The following is a 15,616-nucleotide window of genomic DNA, read 5'->3' on the forward strand; positions in this document are numbered from 1 at the left end:
TTACTGAATACTCATACTGATGTAGTTCTTGTACAAAACTACATGAACATTGTATTCCAACAAAGACCTCATTTAAACCCATAGGCTCTGAAGCTCTACAGTATAATACATGCTATACATATAGCCACAGACTAGAAATTCCAGAAAACATGTGCTGGTTTTATAACCATTAATTTGAGTTAGTGCTTAAGAGCATCCTGTGGTTTAGGCATCACTTTATATGTATGTGTTGTGTTTTTTTATTTGAGAAAGCATTATGCTGCTCTGTGTCTAATAGGTTGTAAGAGCAGTGTTCTCACTGCATGCGGTATGTGTAATTATGAAATTGTAACAGATTTAAAGTTATGTTTTGCTGACTCTGCAATGTGTGTGAGAGAGATCTGTCAGTGAATATAATTGGTTTGCATTACATATAATTGCTTGAGTATAGCAATCTTCAATTATATGTCTACAGTATATTTACCTATGAGGTATAGAAAAACTAAGTACCAGTTCCTATTTTCCTAGAACAATTGATTAGGTCCATTAGTGAACATAAACTGTAGATGGCCGCATGAAAAAACATGGGTTGGACCCCTAGTAAGATAATTGGAAGGTCTCTTGCCACCAGATATCATGGTGTTTCCTGGCATAGTTTCAACATTGCTCCTTCTCCCTGTCATGGCACACATTGCACTTATGCAGTGGATGAACATTCTCTGCTTTCACTAGTTGGGTCCTTTCAAGTGCTAACAGACACGCAGTCTGAATTTGTAAATTGGTTACAGACAGGTACTTCCTGTCACTGCTAGTTTGGTCAGAAACCCCAATTGGAGGACAGTGACATTATATATAAAGGGTAGTTATCAGGAAGTAGATACAGAACTGAGTCACATGACCTTGTACACACAGGAGCTGCTGTTGCTGTTGTATTTCACCCAGACCAGAAGCAGAGACTATTAGGCAAGTATTCCTATGTTATAATACACTGCTCAAAAACAATTAAAGAACCACTTTTTAATCAGAGTATAGCATCAAGTCAATTAAACTCCTGGAATATTGATCTGGTCAGTTAAGTAGCAGAGGGGGGTTGTTAATCAGTTTCAGCTGCTTTGGTGTTAATGAAATTAACAACAGGTGCACTAGATGGGCAACAATGAGATGAACCCCCCAAACAGGAATGGTTTTACAGGTGGAGGCCACTGACATTGTTTTCCCTACTCACCTTTTCTGACTGTTTTTCAATAGTTTTGCATTTGGCTAGGGTCAGAGTCACTACTGGTAGCATGAGGTGATACCTGGACCTACAGAGGTTGCACAGGCCATCCAACTCCTTCAGGATGGCACATCAATATGTTCCATTGCCAAATGGTTTGCTGTGTCTCTCACCACAGTCTCAAGAGTATGGAGGAGATCCTAGGAGACAGGCAGTTACTCTAGGAGAGCTGGACAGGGCCATAGAAGGTCCTTAAAGCAGGACTGGTATCTGCTCCTTTGTGCAAGGAGGAAGAGGATGAGCACTGCCAGAGTCCTACAAAATGACCTCCAGCAGGCCACTGGTGTGAATGTCTCTGACCAAACAATCAGAAACGATTTCATGAGGGTGGCCTGACATCCTCTAGTGGGCCCTGTACTCTCTGCCCAGCACCATAGAGCTTGATTGGCATTTGCTAATGAACACAATGCAGTGGGTCCTGGGTTCCTCCTGGTGCACGACAATGGTTGGCCTCATGTGGCGAGAGTATGCACGCAGTTCATGGAGGATGCTCCCTTGACCTAAATCCAATAGAACACCTCTGGGATATCATGTTTCGGGCCATCCGACAATGCCAGATTGCAACTCAGACTGTTCAGGAGCTCAATGATGCCCTTATCCAGATCTGGGAGGAAGTACCCCAGGACACCATCCGTTGTCTCATTAGGATCATGTCCCGATGTTGTCAGGCATGCATACAAGCACATGGGGGCCATACAAACTACTGAGCACCATTTTGAGGTGCTGCAATGAAATTTAAGCAAAGTGGACTAGCCTGCTGCATAATTTTTTCACTTTGATTTTCAGGGTGTCTTTGAATTCAGTCCTCTGTAGGTTGATAATTTTCATTTCCATCAAATGATGGGGCATCCTTATGTTCCTAACACATTACTCAGTCCATATCAGTAGATATCCAGCATGATATTTTTCCCCATTGAGATCTGATGTGTTTTCAAAGAGTTCCTTTAATTTTTTTTGAGCAGTGTAGTTTACCTGCAGCTGCCCATAGCTTCTTAAATATGTATCTGAATCCTTATGTCAGACGTATCTCTGTTCTATTGTTATCTTACATGCCAAGTGCTAGATAGCTAGGTCTGTGCTAGTATATATGTGTAGTGGGCACCTTCCAGTATATTAGTAGGCTAACCTGTTTATTGCAATTAGACATTTGCAGAATGAAAACGTTTGTTTTCTTTTTGATTCGTTATTTAAACAATTGAACTTAATTTGACCAAATCGAAAATTATCAAATCCGCATTGAATTAGAATTTATTATATTCTATTTGAATTTGGAAGATGGTTATATTCTTTCTATTCTATTCTATTCTATTGGGTTTTTTTTCAATTCTGTTTTATTCTTTTCTATTTTATTATTTTATTTTCTATTCTATTCTATTCTGTTTTTTCTATTCTATTATAATCTATTCTATTCAAATGCAAATGTTTCTATTCGAAATTTGAAAGACGTTTATATTCTATTTCATTCTATTCTATTGTTTTTTTTCTATTCTTTTCAATTCTGTTCTTTTGTTTTCTATCCTGTTCTTTTCTATTCTATTCTGTTCTTTTCTATTCTGATCTATTCTATTTAACTTTTAATTTATTCTATTTGAAATTCGAATTTCAAGAGACGGTTATATTCTTTCTATTTTACTCTATACTACAGTTCTATTCTATTCTTTTATTTTCTATTTTATTATTTTCTATTCTGTTCTGTTCTTTTCTTTTCTATCCTTTTCTAATCTATTCTATTCAAATTCAAATTTATTCTTTTTGAAATTTGAATTTCGAAAGATAGTTGTACTTTTCTGTCATATTCTATTCTTTTCTATTCTATTCCTTTAGTTTCTATTCTATTTTCTTCTATTCTTGTTTTTGAGTTTGATTTCAGATGACATTTCATTTTGTTATTTTGGATTCGTTTACATTCAAGAATATTGTACTTTGGAAATTCGGATACATCTAAATCTCTGAATAACAAACATTTTGTCTGAATTTCGATTTGAAAAGAAACAAACCGCACATGCCTAATTGCAATAGGGTTTATGAGTAGCACCTGCTATTCTTTTAACCCTGTCCCTTCTGGTCTGAGATTCTATAGATAGTTTAAGCTTAGGGCTCAATAACCATCATAGGCTAGAACCAGATTAGAATAAAATCCAGCAAAAATGAAAAAGTCCAAAAGTTCAAATAATCAATAATGTCCAAAATAATTCATCACCAAGTAAATCCACCACCAAAAATGGTTAAATAGAACTCACCAGAGTAATATGCTGATTGTTGAAAAACCAGCATATAGTACTTGTTATTCTGGGAGAAATGAATAATATGGTGACAACAACACTGAAGAAATGAGGGATGAACTCCAACAGATGATGTGCTGCAAAGTTGAAAATCCACTCCAAAGGTGATTTAGTATCCAAACTGAGAGATGATCAGACCGTCACTCAATAGAAAAAAGCGAACAATCATGGTGCAGTATGTTTTAAAAAGCATCAAACTTTAATGAATAAATGCACTTACAAGCAAGGTGTCCAGACTGACACCAGTATAGACAGCATGTGTAATGAATACAGGCGACTCAGACCCAGCCAAACATGCACATGCTATGTGCAAACAAACCAGGAGTATTCTGAACCTCACATCCAAAGGCACCGCCCTAAGTTTTTCGTCATCGACGTCCTCACGGTTTGTTTGCACGTTGCATGTGCATGTTTGGCTGGGTCTGAGTCGCCTGTATTCATTACACATGTTGTCTATACTGGTGTCAGTCTGGACACCTTGCTTGTAATTGCATTTCTTCATTAAAGTTTGATGCTTTTTAAAACATACTGCACCATGATTGTTCGCTTTTTTCTATTGAGTGACGGTCTGATCATCTCTCAGTTTGGATACTAAATCACCTTTGGAGTAGATTTTCAACTTTGCAGCACATCATCTGTTGGAGTTCATCCCTCATTTCTTCAGTGTTGTCACCATATTATTCATTTCTCCCAGAATAACAAGTACTATATGCTGGTTTTTCAACAATCAGCATCTTACTCTGGTGAGTTCTATTTAACCATTTTTGATGGTGGATTTACGTGGTGATGAATTATTTTGGACATTATTGATTATTTGAACTTTTGGACTTTTTCGTTTTTGCTGGATTTTATTTTGATTTAAAATATTGTTTCTTATTGTTTTGTTATTTATTTTTTTGTTACACTTTTGTATGTATTTAAGCACAACCTATTTTTTTTAAGTTTTGTATATCCTATAAGTTTATAGCCTAGGTTTTGCAGCTTACTGTTTTACAGTTGCAAGAAAAAGTATGTGAACCCCTTGGGATTACGTGGAGTTTTGCATGAATTGGGCATAAAATGTGCTCTGAACGGCATCTAAGTCACAACAATAGAAGAACACAGTCTACTGAACATAATACTACACAAATATTAGATGTTGCCATGGTTTAATTGCACATAACATGTAAACATTCACAGTGCAGGGAGGAAAAAGTATGTGAAGCCCTAGCTTAATGACTTCTCCCAGAGATAATTGGAGCCAGGAGTGAGCCAACTTTGACTCCAATCAGTGTGATGATATTGGATGTGTTGCTGACAGCTGTCCTGCCCTTAAAAAACACACACCTGTTTTGGGTTTTCTGGTTTCAAGAAGCACTGTCTGATGTGAACCATGCCTCGCAGAAAAGAGCTATCAGAAGACCTACGATCAAGAATTGTTGACTTGCATGAAGCTGGAAAGGGTTACAAAAGTATCTCCAAAAGCCTTGATGTTCATGTGTCCACGGTAAGACAGACTGTCTACAAATGGAGAAAGTTTAGCACTGTTGCTACTCTTCCTAGGCGTGGTCGTCCTGTAAAAATGACTGCAAGAGCACAGCGCAGAATGCTGCATGAGGTAAAGAAGAATCCCAGAGTGTCAGCTAAAGACCTACAGAAATCTCTGGCACATACTAACATTTTTGTTGACACATCTACAATAAGGAAAACATTAAACAAGAATGGAGTACATGGGAGGACACCACGGAGGAAGCCATTGCTGTCCAAAAAGAATATTGCAGTACGTTTGAAGTATGCAAAAGAGCACCTGGATGTTCCACAGCACTACTGGCAAAATATACTGTGGACAGATGAAACCAAGATTGAGTTGTTTGGGAAGAACACACAACACTATGTGTGGAGAAAAAAAGGCACAGCACACCAACATCAAAACCTCATCCCCACTGTAAAACATGGCGGAGGGAGCATCATGGTTTGGGGCTGCTTTGCTGCCTCAGGGCCTGGATGGATTGTTGTCATTGATGGGAAAATGAATTCCAGAGTTTATCAAGACATTTTGCAGGAAAACGTACGACCATCTGTCCGCCAACTGAAGCTCTGCAGAGGATGGGTGAGGCAACAGGACAATGACCCAAAGCATACAAGTAATTCAACAAACCAATGGCTGCAACAGCACAGAATACGCCTTCTGGAGTGGCCCAGTCAGAGTCCTGACCTCAACCCGATTGAAATGCTGTGGCATGACCTTAAGAGAGCGATTCACACCAGACATCCCAAGAATATTGCTACACTGAAACAGTTTTGTGAAGAGGAGTGGTCCAAAATTACTCCAGATCGTTGTGCAGGTCTGATCTGCAACTACAGGAAACGTTTGGTTGAGGTTATTGCTGCCAAAGGAGGGTCAACCAGTTATTAAGTCCAAAGGTTCACATACTTTTTCCTCCCTGCACTGTGAATGTTTACATGTTATGTGCAATTAAACCATGGCAACATCTAATGTTTGTGTAGTATTATGTTCAGCAGACTATGTTCTTCTATTGTTGTGACTTAGATGACGTTCAGAGCACATTTTATGCCCAATTCATGCAAAACTCCACGTAATCCCAAGGGGTTCACATACTTTTTCTTGCAACTGTATATAATTTTCGTGGCGCTGGTTCTTTATATATATAGAACCAGATTAGGCATCCTGCGGCCAATTTGTAGTTAGTGCTCCAGTTGCGTGGCAGATTTGAAGCTACTAAGAATTAAGATACCAAGTTGATAGGCTGACCCTGAGTTCCAGTGTCACAACACAGTTCATGCTGGTAAGAATCTGCATTTCAGGCTGGTTGGTCAACGGATGGAAGATCTCACCATCATTGCTGATCTTGTCTTCAGGTCTCTGACACCAAAACTTTGCTGCCCTTTGCAAATATTGCCTGTTTGTACATTAGATGCATATATTATTATTAAAATTTTAGCTCAGTCCCACGCCCTGTCTAACTACTCCCCACTGGCATTTATATGACCAGTGACTCCACCCATGATGTTACTAAAGGAGGGACTTTTCTAAAAGGGGAGTTAACACCTAATTAAAATTTTTCCCCTTACCATACTATAGGGAAACAGAGCCATCTGGTGGCAGGCAAGCTAATTGCATCTATCAACATGCTAGGCGCATCTAACATTACCCTCTTCGCAGACTGACACTGCTGCTGTCCAAAGTTGTCTCTGTTCCTCCTCCAGTGGAGTGGTGACACCCTAAGACAAGGAGCATGTTACTAGCCAAATCAAGTAAAAATAAAGGGAAAAAACTCCTACATTTTTGGTAATACCACTTTAATTTTCACAAATATTGCAATATATTTTTAAAATAATGTGGCACAGACCATTATAATTATCATTTTTAAAAATGAGCATTTAATTCAAACCTAATCATGTTACACGCTGCATATTTGAAGCTGTTGTTTGCTGGTAATTTGTGGTTTGTTCATGCTTATACAAGGGAGAGGTTGTGCTGGGGGAGGAGGACAAAGCTGCTTTATTGCTCCTAAGTTTATCAGATAGTGTAGTGCAGATCCTTGTTATACAGCATCTGCCAGTGTCAGACTACACCCCTATGGATCTGCATTTGTGTATTTTCCGTATGGTGGAGACAATGAAGTGGCTGTATGCATGCTCAATAATTCTGGCATTCAGTAAGGGTGAGTAGTATCCATAATTGCCATTTGTGTTCAATCATTATAACAGGTTGTGACCCACAGTGACCTGGGAAGGGGATATTTATGCATGTATAAAATATGTGTTGCGCTGATCGAAGCATTCATTAAAATCGCCTTACACACTGTAATTTATTCTTATGTTATATTGAAATGTAAGATGAAGTTATGTATGTGCCATATCCGCTTGTATAAAACTTTGCTTTAATAAGTGTCTGCATGTTTATTATATTGCTTGATTATCAGTTTGATTATTCTGTTTACTCCTTTATAGCTGCAAATGTTTATCAGTTACCCCCCCCCCCCCACACGTGTGGCAGTTTCAAATAACTACCCCTGAATTAGTTTTATATACTACCATTGACACCTATAAGTAATACAATTTAATGAATATATATTTAATTACATCAACATACTCATCTACTGATTATAATACATTTGTAAACTTTATTAACTGTTCTTTTTAAGGTTTAATTTAAATATCAGAAACACAGTATGTCTGGGTGCATGCATACCATTCACTGAAAAACTTTGTACTAGAAAGTAGAGGTTTCCTCGAATTGACAGGTACATGCACCTTTTACTGAAAAGGAAATTGTTGTGTCAGTAGACCTAAATAAAGATGAAAAATATCAAGAATAGTTTTTTAATTGCACATTAATAATCTTCAGGATATGACAGGATAAGTTGTAAGTTGTAATACTTAAATGTCCAACATTACCTTCATATAATACTACCTACAGCTATCTGGATTTCATAAACTGACCTCTTCTGTAATGATGAATAAATGATGAGACAAAATTGTAAATGTGTTATGAACATGTATTCAAGTCATTTCACTATAGGAGCAGTGTATTTTATCTACTAAATGTTGATCCTACATATTCTACATGTGAATTCATTTTAATTAGATGGAATGGAATTCAGTAATTATAACACTCTTTACAAAATGCAGTCCTTGTCTGATAAGATTACAGACATTAATGACATCTATTTTTCCAAGCAGTGATGCCTCTTTGATGTGGTTTTCAGAAAAATATGCCTTCATTAGAGATGGTTAGAAACAAATTTCAAGTGCATTTAAATGCATCAAAAACTGCACAATACCTAACTTTTACTGAGTCTCCCATACGGAGATACTGAATAGAAACTTGAATATAAACATCAAGGAGATACTGTGTTTTTTTTTTTTTACACATTGAATAGTACCATCAACCAATGCTTAAGGACCAGGAGGAAAAATCTGTCTGGAAACGATCATTTTAAAGCACATAACAATTGCTTACATAGGGCTTAAAGCAGAACTACACTGTATCTGAGCGCCACAAATCAAAAACGCTATGTAATCCATTTTTGATATTCAAAGCAAACAAACAAATCCACTCATGACATCACTTTGAAAACATCCCCTAACATTTCTAGCCATGGCCAACTTGAATAAGGGCGGATAATTTATATAGCATTTACTTCCTGTAATCCATCTTCCCTTAGCTCAGACATGCAGACAGGAGGGTATGTTTAGCCAAAAAAACCTCTCCTCTCCTCCTGAAGACTCCTGGGATGTATGACATCATTTGCCTAAGCCTTGAAACCAGGAAGTAATTGAAGAAATGTAAAAAAAAATAAAACAAGTAAAAATTATATATTTTTCTATTTACTGATAATGATTACAGCAAAAGGATTAAAAAATAGTCAATGTTGATTGAGAGAGTGAAGTTCCACTTTAAACCAAAAGATCCTTCAATTGCTTGCACTTCCTTATCACAATCATTGATATTCTGTTCAACTCAGAATGGGTTAATACTTGGATTAAAAGGAGGGCTCTAGTGAATTGGAAGTAAGTGTGGATGGTAGCCCCAGACTGTCTCTAGGAGGAGTGAAATGTAGCAATCAACAAATAATAAGCAATATGGAGATAAGAGAACAACAAAGTGAATCGCAAGTACCAAATAAAAAAGAAATGGCGGATATGTTCAAAAGTTTGGAGAAAACAATAAAACAAGAAATGGCAATTTTGCGGAATGATATGGGGCAGATGTTATGCAGAGTGGAGGAAATGGAGGATAAGGTTAGAAATCAGGCCCAGAATATTGCCGATTTAGATCAAAGGACACTCGCCATAAAGAGGGATCAAAGAGAATTGCTATATAGGCTAGAGATACAAGAAAATAGAGAGAGAAGGTGTAACATAAGGGTAAAAGGTATTCCGGAACTTCCAAGAGGGGATGAAGTACGAGGTCTAATCTGCAAAATTGTAAACTCCATAATGGATAGAAATGAAATGGAAATAGTCAACATAGGAGAAATATTTAGAATTGGAAGGCCCCAGCAAGGAGGTGGAAAAGAAAAACCAAGAGATGTAATAGTTCAATTTCAGAAGTATGGAGATAAGGAAGATCTATGGAGAAAGATCAAGGGAAGATCAAGTATTAAGTATGGAGAAATAGACATACAGATTTATGCGGATATCTTGACAGAAAACCTAAAGAGAAGGAGACTTTTAAAACCCCTGTTAGAGCAGATGAAAAAACAGAATATGCACTATAGATGGGGTATTCCGGCATGCTTAATCGGATGGAAGAATGGAGTTACAGCTTACTTGAGATTCCCTGAGGACTTAAAGGACTTTTGTGATAGACTTGAACTACAATTTACAGAGACTCTTGGATGGGGTGGGGAGAAGGAGGATTTGGGAATTGGGGGAGGGAGGGAGTGGCGGTTGGTTAGAGGGGAGAGATGGGGGGGAGGAGATGGGGAGGAGGAAATATCTCTTTTTTTTTTCTCTCTCTCTTGCCTCCCCCCCTCTCCTTCCCTCCCTGTCACTTGCTTTCTCTTGCTCCTGTGTCCCCCTCTTTCCTCTGCATCCTCTCAGGAGACAAAAGTATATAAGAAGGAGGGGTGTTAGAGTTAAGGGGGAGCCATACAGAGGTCTAGGAGATGGAAGAGAGAAACTTGGGATGGTGGGAAAGGGGAGGTGCCGTGCAGGGTTAGAGCTCAACCCCAAGCTTTAAATCTAAAGTGGGTTAGAACCCTCAAATGATTGGACAGCAGTTGATAGGCTAAAATGGGGAAGGGATGGGAGGTGGGGGGAGAAGAAGGGAGGGGGTTTTAGGGTTAATATCTTACGTGAAGAGAAGAATGATAAAGTAGGGAAAGGTAAGGAAGGAAAAAAAAAAAAAGGAAAACAAGGAAAGTAGAGAGAAATGTGAAAAAAAAATTAAAAGAAGAATAGAGGAGTTACAGTTTATAACATATAATGTAAATGGGTTGAATTGTCCGGGGAAAAGGTTTAGATTATTTAGGGAACTTCAACAGTAGTTCAGTAGTATTTTTACAGGAAACACATTTTGAGTTAAAATCAAATGTTAAGTTGAACTCTAGATATTATCCATTGGTTTTATGCAGATTCCCCTATTAAGAGGGCAACAGGTGTTGCTATAGGATTTGCAAAGAATATAAGATTTGAATTAGAGGATAGGAAAACTGATCCTGAGGGGAGGTTCTTGTTTTTGAAAGGTAAGCTGCAGGATAAGGAGTGTACAATTGCTAATATTTATTTTCCAAATAAGAAGCCAGAGGTATTTTTGAAAGGAATTTTAAAAAGCTTGCTGGATTTTAAGAAAGGATTTTTGTTAGTGGCCGGGGATTTTAACCTATGTATGGACCCACAGATGGATATGACTTATCAGGTTCAGAGAGAGGGAAGTAGGTCTTTGAGATTAGTGAAAAAAGAATTGAAAGAATGTCAATTAGTAGATAGTTGGAGAATCATGCATATGAAGGATAGAGACTTTACTTTTTTTTCAAGTGTACATGAGGTGTATTCCAGATTAGATTATATCTTGATCGATCACCAACTTATTGAAACCTTAGTTAAAGTAACAATAGAAGCAATGTCTCTGTCGGACCATGCCCCTGTCATAATGAAATTGGGATGGAGGAGGGGATTGGTAAGAGACACGTCATGGAGGTTAAATGAATCACTACTTATGGATCAAGACACTGATAGGAAGATTGGAGAAGAGATTAGGAGATTTTTTGAGGAAAATGAGATGGGAGATGTTTCAATACCTACAGTGTGGGAGGCGCATAAGGCGTATATCAGAGGAATCTTTATCGCAATTGGGGCAAAAAAGAAAAGAGAAAGGAGAGAGAAAATTAGTAGGCTCTTGGAAGAATTAACTGAATTAGAACAACTGCATAAAAATAATATAACTAAGGAGATTAAACAGAAAGTTATAAAAAAGAAGGAAGAATTGGAGAATATGATGGAGGAAGAAAAGAGGAGAGTCTTTAATAAGGTGATAGAGGAGAGATATAGATGGGGAGATAGACCGGGAAAGTTTTTGATGAGAGCCGTGAGAAAAAAGAAAAATAGAAATTATATAGACAAAATAAAAAACCCCAAGGGAGAATTGGTGTATTCAACTAAAGAAATTGCGAAGGTATTTAAGGATTATTATAGTAAATTATACAACATCGCTTCACATGACCCTATAAGTAAGGATGATAGTGTAAATAATGAAAAAAGGGAATATCTAAAAAATGCAGACTTACCGAATTTAAATGAAGAACTTTTAAATTCGCTGGACTCTGAAATTACACAAGATGAAATAAAAATGGCATTAAAAAGTTTTAAGATGGGAAAGAGTCCTGGGCCGGATGGATATACGTTGAGGTATTATAGAAAATACACTGAATTGCTGATGCCTAAATTGAAGAGTTATATGAATGCCCTGGGGGGAGAGATGGAAATGAGGAGGGAATCCTTGCAGGCTCAGGTGGTCCTTATTCACAAGGAAGGAAAGGACGTTACCCAATGTTCAGGTTATAGACCTATATCGCTTCTGAATACAGATATGAAGCTATATGCAAAGGTTTTCGCAAATAGGTTGAGAGACCTAATGCCTGAATGGGTACATAGAGATCAGGTTGGGTTCGTTCAGGGTAGAGAAGGTAGAGATAATGGGATAAGATCACTATTGTTAATTCAGAAATATAAAAAGGAATATTTTCCAGTGGTCTTGCTTTCGGTCGATGCAGAAAAGGCATTTGATAGAGTCAACTGGAGTTTTATGATGGACACTTTGGTAGCATTGGGAATAGGAAGTAGAATGAGAGAGTGGATAGGAAAACTATATAAATGGCCTTCTGCAGTGGTTTTGGTAAATGGGGAAAAGTCAGAGACATTTGAGATGTCAAATGGAACTAGACAGGGTTGCCCATTGTCCCCTCTGTTGTATGTCTTATCTTTAGAGTCCTTGCTGTCAACAATAAGAAGAAATGCGGATATTAGGGGAATAGGTATAGGAAGTACTGAACATAAGGTAGCTGCTTTTGCAGATAATTTATTGTTCTATGTTGGAAACCCTAGAATAACACTCCCTAATTTAATGAGAGCGTTGAAGGAATATGGGGAGGTGTCCAACTTAAAAATCAACCCTAATGAAACGGAGATATTAAATATAAACATCCCAAATAGTGAGAAAGAAAAGATACAAAGGGAATTTCCCTTTGTATGGAAAGAGAAGGAATTAAAATATTTGGGGGTGAAACTTACTTCTACATACAAATATTTGTATAGATCAAACTATATTCCCCTGTTAAATGAAATTAAGGAAGAAATAAAGAAATTAAGAGGAGGGAATACGTCTTGGATGGGAAGAATAAACCTGGTAAAAATGATAATTGTTCCTAAAATCTTATATAAATTCCAAATGGTCCCTATTAAACTTCCAGAGATATATTTTAAAGTAATGAAAAGATTGATAACAAGATACATATGGGGAAATAAAAAGCCTAGAGTAGCATATGAAGTGTTGAATAGGAATAAAGAGAAAGGGGGTTTGGGAGTGCCAGATATTAGGAGATACTATAGAGTGGTAATCTTGGCAAGAATATTTCATTGGACGCATAACCCAAATGGGAAAAGTTGGGTTACAATTGAAAATACACTTAGTGGAAATAATTTAAGGAAAAGCATATGGGTGCCTTCACAATATAGAAATTTAGAAGAGAGCACGAGTTTGTACACATTAAATGTTTTTAGAGTATGGGATAAAATGCATAAGCAGATGAAATGGGATTTTAATTCACTTTTAATGCCTTTGAGAAATTCAGAGTATTTTCCCCCAGGTAGAGAGGAGTTTTCGAGAAGGTGGTTTAAGAAGGAAGAGGCACTATTGGGTGATATAATGGAAGGAGTAGAATTGAAATCATATGAGGTTTTGATGAAGGAAGAGGGAGGGATATTTAATAAACTAGATGTGTGGAAATATAATCAGTTGAAACATATCGTTGGGACCCTTCCAAAACCTTTGAGAGCGAGGGACAATTGGAACGCGTTCGAAAGGTTGTTGGAATCATGAGGAGATGGGAAGCATGGCACAGCTAAAGTATATAAAATTCTCACGGAATTAGATATGGACACTAAATTAATGTATATAGAAAAATGGGAAAGAGATTTGGGGGTGGAGATTGGGGAAGATAAACAGAAAAAAAAATATAGATTGATTCACGAAAATATAAGCATGTGTGAGGTGGAAATGAATTATAAGTGTTTGATAAAATGGCATATTACACCAAGGGTTGAACACAGGATGAGTGTGGGGAGATCTTCAAGATGTTGGCGAGAGTGTGGAAAAACAGGCACAACATGTCACATTTGGTGGGAGTGTCCAAAAATACAGATATTCTGGAAGAAAATAATACATCAAATTAGGCTGATAACGGAAGTAGAGCTGAGATTGGACCCAGAAATATGTCTTTTTCATAGAACAGACTTGTCAGTTAAGAAATATAAAGAAACAGGAATATGGCACTACTTGAATGCTGCAAATGGACTGATACCCAAGTTCTGGCGAAAGGTTGAGGCACCGAGGGAGGAGGACTGGATGGATAGAGTAAAACAGATTAGTAAAATGGAAAAATTGTATTACACTCAAGAGGATAGATTAGGAGAATATTATATGAAATGGAATAAATGGGAAGAATATAGATTGAAGATTAAATTAAGGAAGTAATAATGATTATTCCTGAGATATTTTTCTTGCTTTAAGAACTGAAGTGTTTAAGACATGATAAGGTGGAAAACGTAGGATATAAGGGGGGGAGGGCGAGGAGGGGGGGGGGGAAGGGAAGGATAGGGATTGTGATGGGAAGGGAGAGGGGATGTTATTAAATGAATGGAAACGGAAGTGGAATATGAATTTTTGTATTGTTGTGGAAAACAAATAAATATTAAATTAAAAAAAAAGAAAGGAGGGCTCTATCTTTATATGTTTATATAATATTAGAATTGTGATGCTACTGTACATTGATTCTAAAAATTACATGGTATCTTTTACTTTTTGCAAAATTCTATGCAAATCTCTGGCACCTGAAACAAAGTGTCAGGGATCTCTCCAATCCCCGCCGCGATGGTCCCGGCGCAGGCGCAGTGCACCGCCCTGTGCAGGGACACGGGCACTAGGTCCGGGCCGGCCGCGGCGTTCGAGTTCGCGCATGCGCAGTAGAAGCCGCGGCCGCCCGCTGGGCACCAATGGCAGCGCAGGGCGGGATATTTAAATGGCCCTGAGCTGTCATTCAGTGCCTTCTGGTCTTCCCTGCATCCTGTGAACCTGTGAACCTGTGAATTGTAAGTTGTGACCCGGATTGTACCTGACCTTGCTGTTTTCTCCTATCCTGACCCTTGCTTTGCCTGACCTCTCTCTTGAATGCCCCTGATTGGATTTGACCTGCTGTTGCTGACCTGGCGTGTGACCCAACCATTCTATGCCCGCTGCCTTGTACCTTGCCGTCCTCTCTGTTACCGACCGGGCCCGTCGGACCTTGCTCATCCATCCATCCATCCATCCCTTGCAGTGGGGTCTTCTGACCTCCTCACATCAGACTCTTCCCCGCGGGAGCCCTTGGCGCATACCACTACCACTGCCGGACGCACCCAGTAGCCACGACCTGGTCTCGGGGGGCTCCAAGTCCATCCCCACCATCAGGGGCCCTGGTGAACAAGCACCCTGGGACTTAGATTCCGTGCGCTGGGGACGCCTATCCAGTGGAGTGCTAGTGGTACCGCCAGGCGGTCCCTTACAGTACCAGAAGGCCATGACTGAGTCTAGAGGAGGGCCCTCGCCGCTTGAGGAGATCTGCAGGCACTTGTCTAATTTGACCCAGGCCGTATCGGCCCTGCAGGATAGATGCCAGCAGATTGAAACCCAATTCCAGACCTGCACTATATCCGTTCCTGCCCCACAGGCCGCGGTCCCCACACCCCCAGCCGTAGCAGCCCCTGTGCTGGTTTCTGGGGCTTCCGCACCACTCCCGGCGGCCGACCCCCGAGTACCCTTACCGGAACATTTTCACGGGGACCGCACACGCTTCAGGTCATTCCGTGAGTCCTG

At 38.8% G+C, this 15,616-nt stretch overlaps 1 protein-coding gene across 1 annotated transcript in view; it reads left to right on the top strand.

Moving 5' to 3' along the window:
- The first annotated feature begins 7,095 nt into the window (after nucleotides 1-7,095).
- The window catches only part of LOC149443772 (neuronal acetylcholine receptor subunit alpha-3-like), a 38,743-nt gene continuing 30,222 nt past the window's right edge, over nucleotides 7,096-15,616 (top strand). The window contains exon 1 of the mRNA XM_089655267.1: nucleotides 7,096-7,202. Coding sequence (XP_089511393.1) covers nucleotides 7,118-7,202 — 85 coding nt within the window. The 5' untranslated portion in view covers nucleotides 7,096-7,117. The remainder of the gene's footprint in view (nucleotides 7,203-15,616) is intronic.

This window comes from Staurois parvus, unplaced genomic scaffold (genome assembly GCF_062004578.1).
Source record: "Staurois parvus isolate SC_StPar_1 unplaced genomic scaffold, SC_StPar_1.0 ptg000832l, whole genome shotgun sequence".
In the NCBI taxonomy this organism is placed as follows: domain Eukaryota; kingdom Metazoa; phylum Chordata; class Amphibia; order Anura; family Ranidae; genus Staurois; species Staurois parvus.